Source organism: Pipra filicauda, unplaced genomic scaffold, assembly GCF_003945595.2.
Source record: "Pipra filicauda isolate LSUMZ 115617 unplaced genomic scaffold, ASM394559v2 scaffold86_size2582843_pilon, whole genome shotgun sequence".
NCBI lineage: Eukaryota > Metazoa > Chordata > Aves > Passeriformes > Pipridae > Pipra > Pipra filicauda.
The window spans coordinates 2386364-2410218 of NW_024105053.1; the positions used below are offsets into that span (position 1 = coordinate 2386364).

The following is a 23855-nucleotide window of genomic DNA, read 5'->3' on the forward strand; positions in this document are numbered from 1 at the left end:
AAACTGTCTGCCATGTTAGGCATAACTGTAAATATTTCTTGTCAGGATGGCAGGGTCATTTTCCCAGCACCTCTACCAAATAATATTCCTCAAGGAGCACCTGTGAAGCAGAAGACTGTAGCAGAGCTGGAAGCGGAAAAAGCAGCTACTGTTACACCTTTTAGAAAGACTATGACTAGTGCATCTGTATACACAGCAGGTAGGCAACTTCCAGAGTTGGGGAATCAGTGTAGAGTACTCCTCTTTTGTCTAGTACTTCTAAAGTGACTCATAATCTAACACATTCAATTTAATAACTATTTTGGAGTGCACTTGATTGTCTGGTGTATCCTAGTGCAAAATCAATGCAGTGTGCTAATTGCTTTTAAGAGGGAAACCAAAACTTTAGAAATTTAACCAAAAATATTAACATTTCAAGAAGTGCTGACTCATGTGATGTGCATTTATGTTTGGCTCTATTTCGATATCCGTAAAATACTTCAAGTTCTGAAGGACTCCTGACAGAGACTGTGCCCATACTTTTCAGCAGAATCCGTTCAATGCCATTTGTTTCTTCAAATTTTACTGTATTGGGTGAGACTTAAATGCTCACAGTCTGCTGAAATACTAGGAATAGGACCTTCATCTTGACAAAAAAATATTGTCTCTGTGTAATGTCGTACTCTCAGTGCATCAGAATGTCTATATGAGGTAATTAACGAATTGAGTATTCTTAATTTTAATCTCTGTTTTTCATACATATGCTTTGATGTGTTCCAAGTAATATCTCAGCATGATTGTGACTCTTCTACATTTTTTCTATACAACAGGAGGGGACAGGATTCAGTGTTTGTGTAGAAATGTATCTTTGCTATGTTGTGTGTATGCATAACAAATATATGTGAAATCTGGCTTTATTTTCTATCATAAAAGAAACAGTAGCACCGAAAGCACTTTGTATTTCAAGAAGGTGATCCACCTGATCTTGAAGCAAATCCATGCACAGAACTCTATTTTGTTTTTATGTCACTATTGGACTCCTGTTGTATACAATTTAAATGTAAGAAATCACTGAAAAGTTACAGAGTTTTTCTGTGCTTTTCTCCTAGGTTTAGCCAGTATGTTAGGACTGGGCATTGTAGCACCTAATGCTGCTTTCACTCAGATGGTGACAACATTTGGCCTAGCTGGAATAGTGGGTTACCACACAGTGTGGGGTGTGACTCCTGCTCTGCACTCTCCACTCATGTCGGTGACTAATGCTATCTCAGGTGAGTAGCTGTGACACAGCTGTTTATTTCCTATTTGATGTAGGCACAGCTTCTTTTACTTGAACTTTAGACAAAAGTCTGCTGATACGCCTTTTAGAATGCCAAAGAGCCTTGTAGTACTTAATTGAGTTTACTTTCATAAATAGCAAGGACACCTGAAACATGGTCTTTCTGAGAGTATGATTTTTCAAAGGAAGGGCAAATGTGCTGCATAATTTAATTTTCATAAGTAATTTTTTACTCTTGACCTGTTTGCGTTAAAATTTTGTTTTACTTGAGTGCTGCAGTCTGCTTTCATAGAACACATCATTCCTCCCATCTCTCCAGAACATTGCCCTGAAAATAACTTGTCTCTCATATTTTTTGCATTCTTTTATTCTTCACCTCTAACTATGTGTTTTGAGAGAGGGGAAAAAGAAAAAATTCCTGAATTACCCATAAGACTCATAACTCTATAAATAGGTGGGATTTTATATATCTGTGTGTGAGTAGATGTGGCAGGTCACAAGTCTGATTTACCTTGGTTGTTAAAAGCAAAATTTCTTTTATTGAAAAAGTACTTACAGGCTAACTCTGCTTGAGGTGCTGCTCTTTAAAACTACATTCATACACTATTTTTTTTTTCTTTTGGAACATGTTTATACTGCTGAAAAAAACCATGGTAGTCTTTCTTCAAAGAGTAGTGTGTAGAGTAGGGGTCAAAATTTGAGTTGGCTGATGTTCATTTGACTGTTGAAGATGTATAGAGCCTTTTAAGGTTCAGTAACACTTCTTCTCTTTTAAATAGGTCTAACTGCAGTTGGTGGGCTGGTATTGATGGGAGGACACTATCTCCCTGAAAACACTCCTCAAGGTTTAGCAGTGCTTTCAGCCTTTATCTCTTCAGTCAATATTGCAGGTATGAATGTTAGGTTTTCTCTTGAGAGTAATTTTATAATTTTTTTTAGCTCTTTAATTGTATAGATTCCAGAAATAAAAATCTGGGAATAGGATCTGAGAGCTTTCATCAATATAAAGACACCACCCCTCCAATTTTCATATTAGTTATTGTATCTGGCTAACATACTCTGTAGAGTAACCTTTTTTTAGGGAAATATTTAAATGTGCATTTTTCTTTTATGGTAAAATTTGGGTGATGATTGTATTACATATTATATTTTCCTGTATATCCCAAGATTGTAGTGGATTTATGCTTACAAATCATTTTCCTACTTGAAATACGTGTAAGTGGCATAGAACAAAATTCTGCTTGTTTGAGCTTCAGAAGTCCCAGCTTCAATAATAAAAAAGATAGGAAAATGAGCAATGTGACTTATGAATACTGCTTTTGCTAGACTAGATAGAGAAAAGGACAAAGCTATAAACTCAGCTGTATCCTATAGTCAGTGTAGAGTATAGAGCCAGAGCAAGTCCTCCTTTTCTTCTGAATTTCTTCCACAGGCTAAGAGACGACAGGATCGAACCCTGATCACACCTTTGTTTCCTGGTGGTTTTCTAAGTTGCCAGCTTTTCAGAGGCTCTATTGGTGTCAATTGCTAAAATGTGTATTCATATGGTTTTACTACGTATTTCTTACATTTTGGCATATGCTTAGTTTCAGATTTTATTTTTCTTAAGATTGTTCCTTTACTTTGGCCAGGTGGGTTTTTAGTCACACAGAGAATGCTGGATATGTTCAAACGTCCCACAGATCCTCCTGAATACAACTACTTGTACCTGCTTCCTGGTGGTGTATTTGTAGGAGGCTATGCAGCAGCTCTCAGTGGTGGCTATAGTATTGAACAGGTAAAAGGTGACTTTATGGTTCCTAGCCCACTGTTCATTGTGATGTTTTGTCATGCCCACGCTGTCGAGGAGTAAATAAATAATCAAGGTCTTTTCGTCAACTGCATATTCCCACAAGGCCAATCTGAAGCTTATTAACTTTAAGTTTGCAATCATACTCCAGATGATGAATCTTCAAATTTTAAAAGCTTGGTTGTTGCTGTTTGTTTTTGTGTAAAGCAACAGGTACTTTAATTTATTGGGCTGTTTTCCTAAATTCGAGCTGTGTACCGGTACCGTGTACAGGGGAATGATCACTGCCCTAGTTCTGCTAGCTATACTATTGCTGATAGTTCAGAACTATCTGAACTATTAGTTCAAATGTGCCATAAGCAAATTCTGAAACTATTCCTATGATGAACAGGATATTTAGCTTTGGATTTGTACTAGGGAAAAACTTGCTTCTGAACTGATGAGGAAAATTGGTTTGATTCCTATTCATGCTGCAGATAAACAAAGGTCGTAAACTGTGGGAAAAGTTTTATCAATATCACATTTTAATTGGCCAAAATCACAACCTGTACAACAGTTTCTCACAGTCAGGAGTTTTGACTTCATTTGAGAACTGTGACTTAAACACATTCTGGAAAAATCAGCGCTTTTATTTAATAATCAGAAATATTTTTAATAGTGATGCAATTTGTCACTGCTTTATGTTGATGGTTTACTTATTTTAAAGGTGATGTATCTGGGCTCAGGACTGTGCTGTGTTGGTGCCCTGGCTGGTCTGTCTACTCAAGGAACAGCTCGTCTTGGAAATGCTTTGGGTATGATTGGTGTTTCAGGAGGTTTAGCAGCAACTCTTGGAGGCCTTAATCCCTCACCTGAATTGTTGGCGCAGATGTCAGGTGCAATGGCACTTGGTGGTACCATAGGTATGTGTATGATATTATGAACTAGCAAGCTGTGTTCTGTGCATGCATTTGTGCAAGCTATATATACATAAAATACTGTATAGCTTGCAGGTGAATTGACTAACTTACATTTGTGGCTTGTGCAGTATTATTTTGCAAATGTGTGAACAGAAAAAAATGACTTCGAGGGCTTTTATTAATGCTTCAGACTGTGGTAAAGAATGGGGAGACTGGTGGAAAATCAGGAGCACATCATCTCTATTAGGGAAGCTGGGTGTCCAAAGGTGAATGAGGTTGCCCAACTTCATACTTGTGTTCAGTTTCTGACCGAATACTTCAAATTCCCTTTTCACACTGTGCTTTTTTCACAAAAAGCATTAAATTTCTCAATATTTAGTGATGCTTCTAAGAACACGATATGTTTTAATCTTCTGTTTTTCATGATACCCCCATGTACACATGTGCAGCCTTCAGTTCAGTGCCATAGCGATTTCTAGTTGGAACAGTGTTGTGTGTGTGTGTATTCGTTGCACATTGAACCATGCTCCGTTAATTTCTAGCTGAACCAGATTGATTGTGTTTTGTGTTTTCCCTTCCGTTTTCAACTCTCCATAGGTCTGACAATAGCTAAACGCATCCAGATTACAGATCTGCCTCAGCTGGTGGCTGCTTTCCACAGTTTGGTTGGTTTGGCTGCTGTGCTCACCTGTGTAGCAGAATACATGATTGAGTATCCTCACTTTGCTACTGATCCCGCTGCAAACCTCACTAGGATTGTGGCCTATCTTGGCACATACATTGGTGGGGTGACTTTCAGTGGCTCTCTTGTTGCTTATGGAAAACTGCAAGGTGAGACCTTCTATTCAGAATTAGGTATTTGTTAAAGGTTCCCCCCCCCCCCCGAATTTAGCTCTGAGTTCAGATTGCTGTGTAATTACAAAGAATGCCAACATTTTGCATCAGGTAAAAGTTTATATGTTTAATTCTAATGAGCATACCTTTTTGTTTTTAATTATAGTTAATTTGTGTACAACTTTAGCTACGAAAGGCTGTCCTCAGTGATTATTACTACTGTTCATTACTAAGTCATATAAACTTCCCTCAGTTCATCTTTTCTAGAAATAAGTGTTGCTTTAATATTGCTCAGACACTGCCTGATGCTTTTCCTCACATTGATTGTATTGAACTTTTATGATCACAGCTTTGTATTCCTGAACAGACATGTTAATTCAAACCCTGGTGTTACTGGATTCAGTGAGCACTGCTAATATTTATGGGATTTTGTTCTTAGCACTGCAGGCTTCGTTCAGGTGGGCAGCTTGCAGTATTGGTTGAGGCTACCTCACTTTAAACCATTCAGTTCACTGTCTGTTTATCTACTGTGCAAATCCATGCTCCATACCTCTTACTGTTTTAGTAAATACGCTTTCTAAGTTAAATACTTGCTAATTCCTGATTCTTATGCACGCGAACGTTCCTTATTGCATTTATTTTTGGTTTTGTAAGCATACAGCTTTTGAGAGACTCAGGTAATACCTTTACTAAGAATTTCAGGCTAAGAGCTTCCTATTACTTGTTTTGTTGTTAGCTTTGCAATAGTTCCTTTGGGAAACGTCTGTTCGCTATCTTCAGTGTTTATGAGACCAGCCATTGAAGGAGGAAGCACGACATGGATGGAAAGCTGTTGTCTCTAATAATCTTTTGAAGTATTTGTCAGTAGTTTGTATTTCTGATGTATCTCTGCTAAGTAGTTATTTGTTTCTTCTCAGTTACATTTTTTTCTCCCTTCATCATACCCCCCTTGTGATTTGTGCGCATGTCCCTGGTGAACTTCACTGCCTGCTTCAGCCTACTCTCCTGTTTATTTTTCCCCCCCTCGCATTTTCATATCATCATGATATGAAATACTAAGCTTGTCTGTACTATTGAACTACCGATTCTATACTGTGGAAGAGGTAGTAGGTTTGACTCCCAGTCCTGAGACCATCAGTTCCTTCTTCCTCTGAATTCAGCTAAATTTAAATGAGATACTCTGTCACTTCTGATGTAAGTAATTACTGAGAAACTTGCATTACTTCTACTCTTTGCCATGCTGTTTGGAAAAAAAAAAAAAGCCTAGTATGAGAGTAAATATGTGATTGTCTTTTTAAACTGACTCACACAAATAGTGGACCCCTTTTTCTCCTTAAGTCTCTGCCAGTGTGGGAAGCTTGAGAGGTCTGTGTATCTGTCTGTCCTTGAGAGGTCTGTCTCTCTTTTGAGAGACAGATTATATCTGTGTAGAAGTTCCAGTTAAAAGCTTGCTACTACAATGTATCTTACACAACATGCCAAGACTTGGGATTTTTGAAGAAACATTTTTGAAGGAAAAATTAAAAGACTTTTCAAGAGAAGAAGAGATTTTTGTGACTGTTCTGGAGCACTTTAGTGAAATTAGGAAGTAAACTGAGTTTAAACAGGAGTATTTGAGAATCTAGAGTGAGTTGAATGTTTTGCAGTTCTGAGTCATCACAAGGTGATGTCATCAGCCTCAACTAACTTGTTTTATCTTCCACCCCTCCCTTTTTCTCTTTTTAATTTTTCTTTTGCTGAGTTACTCAGCCTTCTCTGAGGACAAGAAGCAGGCTCTCCTGAATGCATCTGTCAGTCTCTGAATATGCGTTTTATTGCAGGTATCCTGAATTCTGCCCCTCTGCTCTTGCCTGGTCGACATGCATTAAATGCGGGATTGCTGGCTGCCAGCATTGGCGGAATGGTTCCGTACATGATGGATCCCAGTTACACTACAGGAATTACTTGCCTAGGTTCTGTGTCAGCACTCTCAGCCATCATGGTAAGTTGAGAAATTATAGAAGGTAAGACAAATTAAACAAGCAGTTTGTTCTCCAGCTTTGCAAGTTTCCTCTTAAGGATTCTTCTTTACCCTTCTGAGTCACAGTTGGCATAATGCCTGCCTGCGTGGTAACTTGCAGCAGCAGGTAGCAACTGACTTCCCCAAATCTAGCAGTAAACCAGAACTGTTCAAGAGAACAGGCATATATGTATATAATTACTTTTTGCAGCTATTGATTAATGAAGTGTTCTATATGACAAAATGATGTTTTAGAAGACTTTTTGGGAAATTAATGCTTAAAATACTTTAAAGAGCTCTGGATCTACAGTTTGTCATGATAACTTATTAAGATTATCCCCATGTGTAACTTCTTCCATTAGCTCACACCGGTGCACACCAGTGTTGCAAAATTTACCCTAAATATTACCATTCTGTAAACCAATTCTTGCAAAGACTGCTCAGTATGAATCCTTTAACAGTATGAACAATTCCAGAGAGCTGGTAAGATATTTTTGCAAGTAAAAATATGTGACTAAGCAGAGGATGAGGACGGTGGGCTACCTTTCTGTACTCTCTCAAAAGGCGGAATTGGTAAATCCAATCCTCAGGTCACAGCTTGAATAACTATACCTACACTGAGAATACTTTAATAGGTTATTAAGTAACTTGATACTTGCCTAGAAAGTTTGTGGATGTCCCTATTCCTGGAAGTGTCCAAGGCTAGGGTGGATGCCTTGAGCAACATGATCTAGTGGATGACCTCTCTTCCCAAGGCAAGAGAGTTGGAACTGGGTGATCTTTAAGGTACCTTCCAACACAAACTGTTCTATGCTTCTGTATTTTTCATTGCTGCAAGAAGACTGTCTTCTCTTTTCTCTTTAGTCATAGCTTACATGTAAGTATTTTCTTTCCTTTTCCAGGGTGTCACTTTAACAGCAGCTATTGGAGGTGCTGACATGCCTGTAGTTATTACTGTCCTGAACAGTTATTCTGGATGGGCTTTGTGTGCTGAGGGCTTTCTACTGAACAACAACTTGCTGACCATTGTTGGTGCACTCATTGGCTCCTCTGGGGCCATCCTCTCTTACATCATGTGTGTGGTAAGAAGTCAACAGAAACTCTGGTTGTTTGCTGAATAATGAAAAACTTTATTCAACATGTTTTCTAGGAACATAAGCCATTAGATCTCAAACTGTTAGGTCTTTACAGACTAGAAAATTCTTGACTGAAACTGTTGGACTACATGTCAGTTGTCTTTGTTTGGTTTAGAGAGACGCATAACTCAAAACTGAGGACAGCCTTTGTATTAACTTGGGCATTGAGGGTTTGAATTTGGGCTCAAACAAGTATAATTACTTGTGCTCAGCTGTTTTTTTCTAGTCATATACCTATGCAGTTTTGTTAAATTTAAGCTAAATTTACGATTTAGCAGGAGATACTTAGGTATCCCTTGTAGTGTGTACTGTGTTCCTTTAAAAAGCTGTTTGATTAGACAGTAATTTACAGTTTGTTTTTTGACATGCAGGAAAGTGTGCTACTTTCTTCATAGCAGCTACTTTGAAGTACCACGAGGTGGCAGCAGGCTTGCAGGAGTTCACTGCTTTGCCAGTGTCTGTATCAGCAAACTTGAGCTTCAACTCTGTATAAATCGTATTGCGTTATTAGTAATGACCTCCTTTTCTCTGCAACATTTATATAGAAGTCTTGTTTTCAAAGATGTAGAGGTAATGATTTAAAGAAAACTGTTCACAGTGCAACAGATGCCAAACTCCTGATTCTCTGTTGTGTAATCCTGTTTTACTTCTGCTCGTGTTCTTGCGTGATCACTGTTACTGTTCTCCTGTCTGATGTTTTCCTATGGTCAGTGCTGGCTGTCATCTTTGCTTTGTCTCAGCTGATAAATAGTGTTGTTACCATGTTAGGAATGTTTAGTATCATTAATTTTTATCTTTCTTGAGGAACAATTTCAGAAAAGTTTAAAAAGGCATTTTTGTCCAGCTTCTTGAAGGTGAGTTCAAGTGAACAATTCCAGGTATGAATGTCAAAGAATCTTGTTCTTTCTTGAACATTTTCTGTCTCCTTATCAAAAGGAGATGAGATTATGTGGCTCATATTTATTTGTATACATTGAGGACTTTAGTCCATATCAATAGAGAGATGATGCTTATGGCTAACACAAGTATGAAAATCATGTTCTTTAAAAATCGAATTCTTGTGAAATCTTTTTGAAAATATGAACTGTTTGATATATATTTACCAGTAGGCAACGTCTGTCTGTACATTGATTTTTCTTTTACCATCTCTTTCCCTTTTAAATTTATTTTATTGCTAACCCTTCTTAGCACTCTTATATAAGAGAGTTTTGAAATACTTTCAGAGTTGCTTGGAGGAATCCAGATAAATAGGAAACCTGGGGGAGTAGTTAGCAAAATAGTTATGCAGTGACAGAGTATCTTTCCTCTAAATATTTCTCAGGACTATTTCAGGAAATCTAGCTTTTGAGGTAGTATTCTAAAAATCTTCTACTGCTTTATATAAGCTTAGACAATTAAAGTTCATCAACCAGTAAAATGAAAATTATTTTGTATAATTTCTGCATTTGCTGGCCCAGCATTTTTAATTTCTGCTTTACTTCCTTTAATGGACATTATTTCTTTTAAAAGCAATGTTATAACCAAGGAATTCAGTATCATTGTCTTGAAGCTGCATTTCAGGAGAAAACAATGCTCAAGGGTTTCAGTAAACTCTGCTTTAGGTGTTGCGACCTGTGCTAATGAAGGAGCAGTTTTCCCCTCCCTTTTTTTGTTCTTTTTTTCCCACCCCCACACCCTTTAATATTACTTCTATCAAAACCAGTATATTTATTGAAACTTATCTAGTACAGGTGAGAAGGTATTTGTGGAAACATCTTAATGGTTGAAACCTTATTTTTACAACATTTTCGATTACTTTTTGCGATAAAACTGTAGTTTAACCATCCAAAGTCTGTCCAGCTAATCTCTTAAAGCTTTGGTTGATAAAATTGGCCAATATGTATTCCAATAACCACTTAGTTTTTGCACTCATACTGCTTTATTTTCTATCTGTCTTTCTTTGTACCTATTAGTAGGCTGAGTTAAGGACAAAGAATTTCACTTCAGATAGCAAAGGCCTGTACTGTTCACTTATCCTGTGAGTTGTGGCTCTTAAAACACCAACGCATCTTCTTCAGAACAGTTGGTTGTATTAGCATGTCCGTCTCCCTCCTTTTTTCCCCATAGGAAATACTTGATTGCAACTGTAGTGTTAGAATCACTATGCTCAGGGATGGGGAAGAAGCTTGATGTTGAAGAATAACCGTTAACTGGGAGAATGAAACAGAGCAAGAGAAGGGACAAACAGTGTTAGTCTTATAAATTGTGGGCTGGCCCGTCACCTACACTAGCTGTGTAGTTTCTCTGAGCACAGTGGAAACCCTTGGAGTTCTTCAGGATCAGGTGTTTGGTTTTCCCTGGACTGTAAGCTCCTGACCATTGTCGCCTTGTATGCACAGCACAGAGGGCTTTTTGCTGGTTGGTGGATTATCAGTGAGTGCTGAACCCTGAACTTTATACCTCTATATTTGTGGTCTGTGGTGAAGAAGGTGAAGGAGGCTATAGAAGAGTTTTCACACTGTCCCAGTGCTGAGCAGGTTTTAGCTGGTTAATTGTTGCTTGATAAGGTTTTTGCTCTTCTATACCATCCACTTTTTTTTCCCGGACTTCCCTCTTGGAAGGCAGGTCATCTTGGCTCTTTGTGGTAGAACCAGGCAAATGTGCTTCAAACTTCTGCTTCTCAGATTTCTGATAATACTTTAACTTTTTTTTCTCTCTGGTCTAACTGTAGTCCTTTGATTTAGATATGTGTATAAAGTGCTTTGCTTCTTGTAAGCTTATTGTGTGCAACATCTGAAGAGGGTATTCTTCTGTCTAGACTGTCTTACCTGACACTTAACTGCTATAATATACTACATAGTCTGGTTGTTGTTTGGTGTTTTAATATTGTGATACATGTCAAAGGCAGTGTGTTCTTAGAGGACATGAGCTACTGTGTACTGCAGACAGTAGAGAGATGCTGATTTCACTGCATTTGTGTGCTTCCCTTACAGTATCTGAAATACTGATGACTTACCAGGACAAACAAAAGTTCTATTGTCTTCACTGTGCTTATTTGCTAGATGATGAATTTCAAAGAATGGCATATCTTCTCAGGCAAAACACCTGTGGAATTGCATGATTTGAAATGTCGGTGGAGAACGGACAGCTGGAAGCATATTTTATGTGGGTGGTTCCTCCCACACATCTGTGTCTCTCCAGATCCATTCCTAAATTTTGTTGTGGTTTCTCAGCTAGTGGAGAAGATGTGTGTCACATATGCAGTTAAAGAAGCAATTTGTCCTGTTTCTTTCCTGCTTCTAAAGTTTTGTTTCCTGCAATTACAAGTTCTGCCTATTTCCAGTTATTGCTTTGGGACCACACTCACAAGGAGACATGCCAGTGAAAGCGTTTAGCCAGTGGCTTTTCTGGCTTTGTGTCTAGTGGAGACAGATTTTCAGGATGTGTTCTTCTCTTAAAGCTCCTAGTTCAAATCTCTTGTTTCCCTTTGGTGCTCAGCCAGTAAGTAATGGCCCCCTTCAGTTCATTAAAATTTGACTACTCTCGTATGGCTTCTTAGCTGCTTTTTCCTTTCTGCCTTGTTGCTATAAGAGTTTTGCTTCTGTACTACCTGTAGGAGCTTTGTGGTTTCCATGCTGTCATTAGCAGTTCTGTGCTCACATGTTGAATAGGTCAGGAGCTATAGAAAATATCTTGCAAAAATTTCATGTGTATGTGTATATGTGTATGTAAAATTTTTAAAAAAAATCCTGTCAAGTGTGTTTTCTTTTATAGCCCTCCGTTTTAAGAACAAAAAGAGACTAATATTTGCTTTTTGCTACCTTGGGGAAATGCTGGTGCTTTCTTGTTAAATGTGTAAAGCTGGTGTTTGGTTATTGATGTGTTAAACTGTTGTAAGGAGCCTGTTTTAAGAAGTTTTGAGTTATAAGAAGGCAAAACCAGCAGGTAAAGACTATTGTTGGGAAGTCTTTAATATTTTCAGAAAATATTTTCAGAAGTTCTTCGTGGACTCTCACCATTATTTTTGCATTTTATCTTTATCTGATCAAAACCCTCTTGTCTTTCAGGCTATGAACCGTTCCCTTGCAAATGTGATTCTTGGGGGCTATGGCACTGCATCCACAGCTGGAGGGAAGCCCATGGAAATTACTGGAACCCACACAGAAATCAATGTGGACAATGCAATTGAAATGATAAAAGAAGCCAATAGTATTATTATTACTCCAGGTAAGACACTCTTGACTCACAAGATGTTTAGAGGATGTATTATGAAAAAAAAGACCGCAAACAAACAAAAACCCAAACCAAACCAAAAAACTGTAGCCTACAGTGGCAGCATGGCAGCAGCATGTCAAATGTTGACTGACTCCATGTGATTTGTTTTTGTTCCCAGCTCAGTTATCATTCTTCTTTACAGAGATGTATGCCACTTCATTTTTCTTTATGCGTGTTTCTTCAAACTCTGTCATTTTTATTTGCATTTTAAATTCTGCAGAACAGAGACTCTCCTGTAAATTAAGCTTACACCACAACAGCTGTACACAAAATTGTGTTTCCAAGCACTGCCACAGTACCAGTGGTTTCAGTACATCTGTCTGTTAAGTTACTGAAAAGATTTTGTTTACAGTTTTCATGTACTTGCTTAATTTTGCATGGATTTATGAAAAAAAAGGCAGTACACTCATTTAAAACTTAGTTAATGTAAATACTGTAATTAAAGTAAAAAAAAAAGACTTGAAAACCAAAACCCTGAATTGTCTGAAACTACTATGTTGAGTGTAGGCTCATATTGTTCAGTAGCACACTCCTTGATAGGAGCTCAGTTAGGGAATAGCTCAATATTTCTTCAACTGAATGGCTTGACTGCTATGTTAAATTTATTTTAGCACTGGAATGTGAAGAATGCTAAAATACAAAGTCATTTTTTGTTTTGCTTCAGCTTAAAAGAAAACATCAGTGAGGTAGGGTTTTAATTTGGGAAGTTACCTCTGTTTCCTGTAAAGCTTGCAGTCATCCTCAAGGAGTTTGCCTCTTTCTCCTGTGGTCAAACCTTGAGGACACCCATAATAATTTATACTCTTTGTATTTCTCAGGGTATAGTTGCTCTGATGAATTAGCTCAGACAGACTTAAAAGACAAAGCCATATCCAGCTACTGGATTTGAGTTATGCAAATTCAAAATTCTCTTGAGGGTAGTGGTTGTGAAGTAACATAATACTAGGCACTCTATCAATTTTTCAGAGTACTTGTCTGAAACAACCTTTTCTGATAGAGAAAGGAACATGTATTTTTGTGAAGCTGAAATAAGTTGCTTTTGTTGTTGGACTGACCAAATCACTGCACTATGAGTGGTCAGGAGATCAAAAAAGAGATGAATTATAGTGGTCAGGCTGTGAATATATGAGAATCTGATGTGTGTATTTTTTTATTTATTTTTAGTTATAAGAGCTTCTGTTTCTGTGGAAGATACTCTTATTGTCTGCAACTAGTCTTTCTGCACCAAAACAGAAAAATAGCTTAAGATTTTGAAATTCTTTCAGGTTATGGTTTGTGTGCAGCAAAAGCTCAGTACCCAATAGCTGATCTGGTGAAGATGTTGAGAGAACAAGGGAAGAGTGTCAGGTAAGTGCTTTCCTTGATGACAAGTGTTACAGTGTTCTGTTCCAGTTTGGTTTTTCTTTTCGTTCCATTAAAACCCCCTACAAGTAAGTCTTAGTTTTGGTTTAATATTTCTTTCAGCATTGACAGAGTCGCAGAATAGTTGAAGGTAGAGATCTCTGGGGATTGTCTGATTCAGCCAGCCTCCTTGCTCAAACCGGAGTCACCTGGAGCAGATTGCTTAGAATTTTGTCCAGTTGGGTTTTGAACATCTAGTTTCCAGAGATGGAGACTTGTCAATCTCTTACAATGTTCAGTCATCCTTAGAGTAAATTAGGTTTTTCCTGTATTTCAATTTGCAACTGTTGCCTCTTGTCCATTCACTGGATACAACTAAGAAGAAACTGGCTCTGTCTTCTTTACTGCCCTTCATCGACATTTATACACAGTGATAAGATTCCCTCGAGCCTTCTCTTCTTCTCCCAGTTTTCAACCTCTCCTCCTGTGGCAGGTACTTGAAACTATTGAGAACTTAGATGTACTCTTATGGGATTCCCGTAAGATTTTGCTACTGCAAGCAAGGCTGTTTATTAGAGTTTTGAATATTGGATGGAAAGATTATTGGAGTGCATGACACCAGTCCTATGAATTTATTCTGCTGGAGTGCTGCTCCAAAAGCAAAGATAATTCTTAGATTGCCAGTATTAGCCTCCTTTCCTCCTTCATTTTTTTTGTAGACCTTATAGATACTGAAAGTACTAGAAAGCAAACAAGATGCCTCCCCTGCTGATTGTTTGAAATTTTGCTTGGTTTCTAATTATGATAACTTAATATTTTAAAATAAGTCAAGTCTCAGTTTTTATTTCAAACAAGATATTTGGGCAGATGGTGGTTAGCCAGACTTATTCTCTGACTTCCATGTGTTTATTTCAATTAGATGGTGACTTCCCTTTGGAGTCAGTACTCTAGTAGTTAATGTTTTTTGCTTCTGTTTTCCTTCTTCCGCTACTTTTTGAACCTTATTGAAAAGTTGCATGTAAGCTTTTGCAGTGTGTTACAGCATCTGTTGTGATGGATAACAGCAGAATTGTAGGGTTTAGCAGCAATTACTTGTTAGTGTTTAGCCAGCATGTTGCAGTTTTGCATATAAAATTGCTGTATAGATGTGTTTGTTCATGGATACATGAGAAGTGAGGGGGTGTGGTGGTGTATTTGCTTCCTGAAGCAGTTCTCTTCACACCTTGTTTTTCTCCATGTTTAGTGAAAGCTGTGTGTGTGTCCAGATTGCATTAAAAAATTTGAAGACTCCTTGTTGTGCAACAAGAAAACCCGTTTGTGGCTAATGCGATGACAGTATTGTATACTTTTGTCTTTATTTCAGTGCTTCTGTGGGGGAGAGCTTTTTTTTTCACCAACCTTGGTGAAATAAAAAAATACTGTTTTTTCCTTTTATATTGGCTTTACAGGGTAGAAAGGTGAATGAGTCCTTGAAATAAATGGCTTATACTTGAAATGAGTCAATTTCAGGAAGGGATCACTGCAGTGGTTACCTAGTATTTTAATGAAATAAATCTGTATTTACACTTTGTGGTAATTCAGGCCTTTCATCACTTTATTGAGCTCCCACGGTGTTCATTGAGTGCAGCTGTTGTCCTCTGGTTTCAGTAGGCCTGGAGTGCCTCGGGACCCTAAACCACTCACTGTCCAGATGTAGTGACGCTCTCATACATACGCTGTGGAGGGGTGCCAGTGTGGACGTAGGATTGCATCAGTCTGTAATGCCCACTGTGTGTCAAGAAAAACTGTGACTGTCATATGGTCTGTTTTTTTTTTGCTTCATGGCTCACCATTGATCCAGAGGAGCTGTTGTTTACATTTGCTCTGCCTATAGCATAACATTCTTAGTGAATGCATATTATGTAACATGACACATAACCTTTGACTAGGGTTTAAATTTAGAAATACAGGAGAGTTCTGGGAAACTTTAGCCTGTTTTAGTTACTCAGTTGCATAGCTAACATCATTGCTCACTTGAGATGGTCTTGCAGCAGATCACATCTTTAATGCATTAGTAAAGTCACATAGAAGGCTGGATATTACTGAGCCTAGAGTATAGCTTTGCCCTGTTATGGAGGGATAAAACAACAAAACTTTTTATAGGCTAAATCCTGTAGCCCTCAGAATCTGTTGGCCTTGGAAAATGGCTGTTCTACAACTAGTGTTGTATTTTTGCAATGTCAGAACTAAGTAAATTGCTGAAAATTCTTGCTTTACCCAAGTTTGTCAGCCACAAGTTGTGTTGTTTGTAGGAACCTAGTTATGGAATTCTGATTTTTTTTCTGTACAATAGAATTATATTCTGTAGTAGTTTTGCATGTAGATATATAATTACTCTCTAAAACTGTATACATTCTCATATGCGTGTGAGTTATTGATGCTCTCCATGTCCACATCAAATCATCTGTCCTACCTTTTGCCAGTGTGACATTCTTAAGATATTTTCTATTCAATGTGTTTTGTTTTCCTGCACAATAAGAAGTTCTTTATGAGAAAAATTAATTTTAAGATGAAAGGACTCTTAAATTGTGCTTTTTATAGACTTTCTAAATAATTTCATAGTAAATAAGTTGATTTTCTGGTAACTCATAGTTGAGAGTGATGCACATTACCTCTTTAACAGGCTTTCAAAATAGTTCCTAGTAAATTAGTGTTTTCGTTTTTTTTTTTTAACCTACTTTTTATAGATGGATATCTTGAAGGACTTGAATTTCTGTCTTCTGATGCTGGAGAATCTAATTACTTTTAAGCATATGGAAACTAGTTTTTTACGTTTTTGAAAATATGGTAGTACTGATTTAGTGTTGTACCTGCATTTTTTGATTTTTTTTTTCCATTGATACCTCAAAGGCTGAGCTCTAATCAAATGTGTTCAGAGCTCTGTTCCCCCTCCTCCATTGTTCTAATTTCTTGGAAGTAATAGAACATGTGAATGGTATCAGTTACACATTTATCTACAAATTAATAAATAAAACTGATTAACTACAACTGTTTAATTATATCAGTTTACAGTTATGATTCTTTGTGGCTCTACAGGAAAATTTAGAAGAATTTTAAAGCATGAGCTGTTGAAATGCTGTCCTAAGCAGTCTTAACATACTGTGTATCTCAGGTCTGCAAGATGGAATTTACTGTCACTGATGAATGACAGCATAAGAACATTGTGTGCTAATACAAGTTTCTGGGAAGCTGAATTATACTTAATATGAAGACACAAAGTGTGTACATCTGTGTGAGTTCTTGGTTGGTTTGCTATAATCAATTTAACTGGGTGGGTTCTGAATTATTAATGCTGCAAATGAAGGGACAGATGGAGTCCAGCAGATCTCTTAACTCCACTGCCTTATTGGTGGTGTAGTTAGAACTAGCAAACCTGATCTGCCTCTGCAAGGATGCAGCTGTAGCTGTGTGCTCCTGTACGTGTGCCATTGCTTCCATTGGGGTCAGCTCAGCTCTGGGTGACCTCACTAGGTCCGTGTGTGATGTTTTGTGGAAGCAGGCTCTACTTTTTTCCCTGTAGTTGGGCTCTTGGGAGGATTATTGCATAGAGCTAAGGTCCATTTGGATCTTGCCCCTGCTGTGATAAACCACAGTGGTTGGAAATAGGGAGCCAATATCAAGAGCCCTGTTTAAGTATGCTTAATTTAGCTAATCTAACTCAGTTTAAATTTAACTGACCTGATTGATTTTGAGGCATATGTTGCCTCAGGCATGAAACCAGGTCTAGGCTATCTAGGCTAGCTGTATGTTTTGATTCTGGTAATCTACAGAGTTATCCATAAGGTGTGATGAACATGATTGTGAATATGTGTTGTGGGTTAAGATTTCTGCTTGGTTTATAAACAAACCAGCCAACCTACAGGAGTTCCTGCATAACTAATACTAAAAGAATATCAAAGAAACTTCGCAAGTTTTCACTTCAAAGCATTTTTACCATAAAACATGTCTCTCTTTTAAAATAATTTCCATGTTGAATTTTTGAATACGAATGAGGTTCATATTTTGAACATCTGGGAGAGCATATGTAACAAAATGTTCTGCTGTAATGCACACAGCTTTGAAGAACTGCTGCTGTTGTGAGTTGGGAGCAGCTTTTATTAGACACGTTGTGATCCATCAAGGATTTTAGGTGTCTATTTTCCATGGTTACCTGAATTCTGAATTCTGCTTTGTATTGGACAGGCTGATTTCACTCCAGAAATGTGTAGATGTTACCTTTTGACATAATGAAAGCCTCAGATAAGCACATATTTTTTCATTATTCTTTTTGACATTCTTGCATATCCAATTACAAGTAGTACTGGCAGGCTACTGTCATATTTGGTTAACAGGCTCTTAGAAGCAGACTTCAATATTTGTCCAAAAAAGCTTTTGTATGAGCAACTTTCTCAAACTTCGTGAATACACAGTATGTGGTTTCAAGCAGAGTCTGTCAGAAGTCTTTAACTACTGATGCTTCATGCCATAACTCTTCCTGAATGAAGATAATTTGTCCCTTTCTTTCCTTCTTTCCTTGCCTCTTGCCAGGAATGGTAAAGTCAAAGGTGAAGTTTATTCTCTTGGCAGCCTAAATTTTGGCTTTCTAGCCCTTGAAATAAAATTGTATGTGTATATAGTATTTAATAGAAACCTCACAAGTATTTTGTTTTGTGTATTGCCAAAGCAGCTTTGGTCACAAAGGCACTCAAATAATTTTATTAGACACAAAAGAGAATTTTGTTGGAAAATCTGTTTTCACTGCCAGAGGAGTGATGAGTTTTCTCAAGGGTACTTCAGAATAAGAGTTCTCCTACTTTACTGTAAGTGATTGAATTTTGTGTACTTAAGGTCTATCTGCAGTACTACACATGGCTTGTATTACTGAGTCAGTGGTGTGAACCATAAGCTGTTTGTAATTTGTCCTATTTGCTCTCCTTTTTCTGATTCCAGGTATTATCCTTTGCAACAGGATCCCAAATGTTTACTAGCTGAATACAATCTATTGTCTTTGTTTCTTTAAAAGCATTCCTTTTAAAGCCAGGTTTTATCCTGCTGTTTGGTATGGAGCTTAAAGTTGTAGTATATCTAATACTATGTGGATTAATCATATGTCCTTAATTTTGTTGCTGGAGTTCAGTTGTCTCATTTTTGTATTGTCTTAATGTTGTCTTAATGATGGAGCTCTCGGTTGCCCTTTTAAGGATGTATTTGTACAGTGTTAAATTCACAAGTGGTCTGTGTTGATTGGACTGTGACTTGTGGTCAATCAGTGATGTTATCCATTTCCATCACAGTAGAGTTGAAAATAGAAATGTATAACAATCTGTCTGTCATGGCAAGTTGATTTATCAGTCTTTCTTTCCTTTCTGAAGAAGTCTGAAGTCCTTTGATTTCATTCCTGATTTTTTTGGATTTCTGCTCAGAAATTTCTGTTCCAAAATCCAAGAATTCAATAATCCAGTTTTACTCTTGGCTATTTTCCTTCTCTTCCAAAGGACGTATAGGCTTCCTCATTGAACATTTATCTTTAGCCCCCTGCAACATTCGTCTGATGCACTTCTGGTGTGCTTGAAGTCAGCATACATCTGCTGATAGCTCCAGAGCTGGAAAGACAGAAAGTGCACAGGACAGTAGACATGGATTTGCCTTGCTTATAAGGGCCAGTAGATGACTAGAAGAGTATAATATACCAACACAAAATAGATTTGCTTCTAACCAAATATGGCTTTGATAGTTGCAGCTAAATCAGTTTAGCATCTTCATTCTGACTTTTTCCTTACAAGAATGATATGCATGCCTGAGCAACCCTGGCTTGCCACCGTGTTGTCTGTCTGAAGTTTTATTAATTCATAAGCAGTGTCCTTTGTCTAAGTTGTTTTTGAGCTGTTCTGAAAACATTTTTTTAAATGGTTATACTTAAACTTTTACAGTTTCTTAGCTCTCCACCTTCTCACTCCCCCTCCTTTTTTTTTCCCCTTTTCTTTTTCTCCTAAGGTCAATCATGAGAAGAAAGTGGCATGTTAACCTAATTCAGCAAAACATTGTCTTGTGCTTGGTGACTTTACTGTTGGATTGGAGTGCTAGACTGCAATAACAATACATACTCTAGAGACACCTGAGTCAACAAAGATCATTTGCCAAGGGCATTTCTAGGTCTAGGAGTGGTTTTGCTTCAGAAAGGCAGCACGGCCTTTTGTCTTTTTCATGAAGAGTATTACACTGTGGTGATTTTATTTAATCTGCAGTGATGTAAGGGATCTACAAACCATATTAATGTGGGTGGCAGTTTTGCAGCTAAAAGGCTTGTTTGTAAAAGTCTAGAAGTATCTGTCACAAGGTTTTAAATATGGTACTGCTTGGAAAGTGAACTGTTAAGGTTTAACCATTTTATTTTATTTTATTAATTCACGTGTGTGCTCATATGTAAGAACTTCTCAGCCTTGTAGGTCACTGGTGACAGTTTTACTGTATAGAACAGAGCGGTCTGTATTTATTAACGGAGTTGGACTTTCTTCCCTTTCAGGTTTGGTATTCACCCTGTGGCTGGCCGTATGCCTGGTCAGCTGAATGTACTACTAGCAGAGGCTGGTGTTCCCTATGATATTGTACTGGAAATGGATGAGATCAATGAAGACTTCCCAGGTTAGCATGTGAGCCATAAGTTTCCAGTAGATTGGATGATGTATTTGATTTTGGTTTTGTATCGCACAAGGATTTTAAAAATGGAAAATCTCAGTCAGGCCATTCAGTTTCACTTTGTGCCTCTGGTGATGGCATTGTAGAGGACAAGAGGTCTGTCTTTTTTTTGTGAGGAGGGTGCATTTTGTTTTTTAATTGCTTGTAGCTGTGACAAATGCTGGGTCATTATTGTCTCTGTTACTGCCCCAATCCCTGTAGAGGAAAACTGTTGTTGCTTCTTTAGGTCAGGTGTTGTGGATGACTTGATCCTCTCATATCTTGCAAAGCTGTATAGCATTGTGCTGGCTACCTTTTGGTTTTTTACATCTTTATTTAAAAATCAGAAGGTTGCTGGTAAAAGGTTTTTCAGAAGAATATTCAAAGGAAAAGCCAGGCACCAAAAATTTGAAAGTGATGATACTATGTGTGTATACAAACACATTTAAATATTAAAGGATTTAAATTTTTGTGTGGCCCGGTGGTCTAACAAGTCCCTTGGAATTGGCTTGTGGATGCTTGCAGTTTGCTGGAGGTAGCTGGGAGCACACTTGAACTCTCACATATAATTTGCCTGGTATAAAATATTTGTGTGAATGATGTCCTCATAAATTTTTGTAGAATACTTAACCATTATGGGTTCTTCTGCCTGTAAAGATCAGAATTAACACAAAAATGTGCATCAGCCTCCGTGTTCAGATTTCAGATAATTTTTCATCAGTGTTATTTTCTTTGTCTTGCTGCAGAAACTGACTTGGTCCTTGTAATTGGTGCAAATGATACAGTTAATTCAGCAGCTCAGGAAGACCCAAACTCTATCATAGCTGGAATGCCAGTTCTTGAGGTCTGGAAGTCCAAACAGGTGAGATTAAGAGAGTTGTGTTAGGACCTACCTTAGGTAGCATGCTTTTACAAACATGGTGGATAAGCTAGAAAGATTCGCCCACTGTTCTGGTTTCCATGAAAAGCTTTTCTCTGAGTTGTCCAGCAAAGCAGTCAGTGCTTTGCAAGTGAGATGCACTGCTCATGATTTTATAATCATCATCAAGTGCTTTAGCGAGACTACTGACAACTGCAATAGAAAAGACCAATGAAAGTGCTGCTACTAGAATATGTCATCAGAATACGTAACGTCCTGCTCACCTGCAGCCCTGAAGCATTTTATACAAATACCTGTTTTTTTAGGTTTATAGGAAATTTGATTGACAACTTTAATATTGAGGTAGAAATACAAGAATGGATAATATGCTTAAATAACAAATAATAATTAAAAAACAACCCTTCCAAAAAAAACCCCCAAACAACCCAAACCACAAAAACCCAAAACAGTGAGTGGCTGAGTTGAGTAGAGAGCTTAGTCTGTCCAGGTTGAACTGACAAGTTTTGTTTCTTAAAGCAGTGTCATCTGATCCAAAGTACATAGACTTGTGTTTCTTTGATGTGAAATCTTTAATATCTTTTTCTGAACCCAACTGTACCCTCAGTTCTTCTGTAAGTTAGCCATTCATGTACTCAGCCATAGACACATATATTTATCAGCAGTGTTTGTAGATGTGTGTTGCAATTTGAGAAATAAACATGAATGTAGTTAAAGTTGGTAGAGCTTTACAGTTCCTCTGCTGAAGGTGCCATGGTTAACATGTTTTTGAAATTGATTTGCATATCAATTTGTCTGCTAAATTAAAATCCAAAATACACCTTATAGCAGTGAGCATCCGGTTTTGGCCAGGGATGTCTATTCCTCTTCCTTTGTTTGTGGAAGCTGGTTTTTTGTGGTCTTTGCTTGAGGGAGGATGGTGGTTGTTTTTTGCTGTTTCAAATATGAGCTCTTTATGTGCAGGTCATTGTAATGAAGAGATCTCTGGGAGTTGGTTATGCAGCAGTGGACAATCCAATCTTCTACAAACCCAATACTGCCATGTTGCTGGGAGATGCCAAGAAGACTTGTGATGCCCTGCAAGCGAAAGTCAGGGAATCGTATCAAAGCTAAATACTGATTTGTATTCTGTTTATGTTTGCAACCACAGTTTTGTCAGAGAGGTCATGGAAAACAAGAGGTAGAAGAATCTCTCATTGTTATAAGGCAGCTGGCTTTTGGAGAAGACTGCATTGACTCCTAGGAGATGTAGTTTGGTCAGGGGATATAGACTTTTATAAAAAAGATGGGCAGATTAGCCCTTCGAACTAAATCTCCAGTAAGGCAATGCATTAAAAAATGAAAATGTGCATTTTAAGGTTAACATTTTGCTGTTACAAGAAGGAACTAATAACTCAGTCATCTTTAAGTAGTTACTGACTTCCTCCTTCTTACTGTCTGTACTTCTGTCATGGAAATTCACTAAAAAATGCTGTGCCAAAACTGTATTCAGTCTTATCATCAAAGCAGTATTTTGGCTGGTATGGACAAAACAACTGTTGATTTTATCAAAACTTAAAAATAAATTTCAAACAGATGCAAGCAGAAGTAAATCCTTGCATGTCCCTTTGAACTCAGGATGTTCTAGCATAAAATAGATGCTTACAGGATTTGAAATTCTAAGCATCACGCTCTTTTTCTTTTGGGGATTGTGTGGATGCTGTGAATCAGGAACATTTTAGGAAAGTTACTTTTCTTTAAAAAACGGTTCCAATTTTTTTATGGTGCACACTTATGTTAAACAAAACACAGGATTTCAGGCACTTGCCAAGTAATCTTCAAGTCTGACAAGGAAATGTACATTTACTTGCACAGCTTAACTATTTTAAGCAACTGCTCAATTCTCCATCTTTTTCAGTCATTGCCTTTTTAAGTGTCTGAGAAAAAAATACAGTCCAGTTCTGCACAGACAGAACATCTTGCATATCTGATCTGTTCACAGAATTTGGACCACAGTGTTTCAGTTTGTTCACTGAGACTTTTAATTGTATTTACTACTTCAAAATTTAGTGATGCTTTCTCAATTAACGTTTTTGTAATGCTGGAAGAAACACTTTTGAACTCTCCCTCTCTACTCTGCTATTGTGAGACCTCACCTGGAGTGTTCTGTTGAGCAGCTGGGCCCCCAGAACAAGAACAATGTTGACCTGTTAGAGCAAGTGCAGAGGAGAGACACTAAGTTGATCACAGGGCCCAAGCACCTCTCCTATGAAGACAGACTGAGAGGGCTGGGGTTGTTCAACCTGGAGAAGAGAAGGCTCTGGGGAACCCTTAGATCACCTTCCAGTACCTAAAAAGAGGTCCATAAGAAAAATGGAGAGGGACTTTTCACAAGGGCTGATAGTGATAGGACAAGGGACTAGAAAAGGTTGGTCAGAGAAGCTGTCGACTCCCCATCCCTGGAAGTGTTCAAGACCAGGCTGACGGGTAACGTGATCTAGTGGAAGCTTCCCTGCCCGTGGCAGGAAGTTTGGAACTAGTCCCTTCCAACCCAAACCATTCTGTATTTAAGATGCTGGAGTTTATTAGATTTTTTTCTAAATAAATGAGCTATTGTTTGGACAGCACAGAAACATACTAAACTTAAAATCCAGTGTATTTGATTATTTGATTATTCTCACTGATCTAATTAAAAGCACTGTTAAATTCCCAGCATAAGTCCAACAAAGTTAAATTATGACATGGATTGCTGTTTTGCTTTTATTATATTAAGTATACTTGAGTGAAACTCAAATA

At 37.7% G+C, this 23855-nt stretch overlaps 1 protein-coding gene across 4 annotated transcripts in view; it reads left to right on the top strand.

Annotated features, from left to right (window-relative positions):
- NNT (nicotinamide nucleotide transhydrogenase) overlaps nt 1-22661 on the top strand; it is a 38792-nt gene extending 16131 nt beyond the window's left edge. For all 4 annotated transcript variants that reach the window (XM_027745704.2, XM_027745705.2, XM_027745706.2 and 1 more), the window contains 13 exons: nt 46-199; nt 1089-1250; nt 2038-2148; nt 2890-3035; nt 3754-3949; nt 4544-4777; nt 6601-6761; nt 7682-7861; nt 11962-12121; nt 13435-13516; nt 20052-20170; nt 20950-21065; nt 22044-22661. In XM_027745704.2, coding sequence (XP_027601505.2) covers nt 46-199; nt 1089-1250; nt 2038-2148; nt 2890-3035; nt 3754-3949; nt 4544-4777; nt 6601-6761; nt 7682-7861; nt 11962-12121; nt 13435-13516; nt 20052-20170; nt 20950-21065; nt 22044-22193 — 1971 coding nt within the window. In that variant the 3' untranslated portion in view covers nt 22194-22661. The remainder of the gene's footprint in view (nt 1-45; nt 200-1088; nt 1251-2037; nt 2149-2889; nt 3036-3753; nt 3950-4543; nt 4778-6600; nt 6762-7681; nt 7862-11961; nt 12122-13434; nt 13517-20051; nt 20171-20949; nt 21066-22043) is intronic.
- Nucleotides 22662-23855: the final 1194 nt, after the last annotated feature.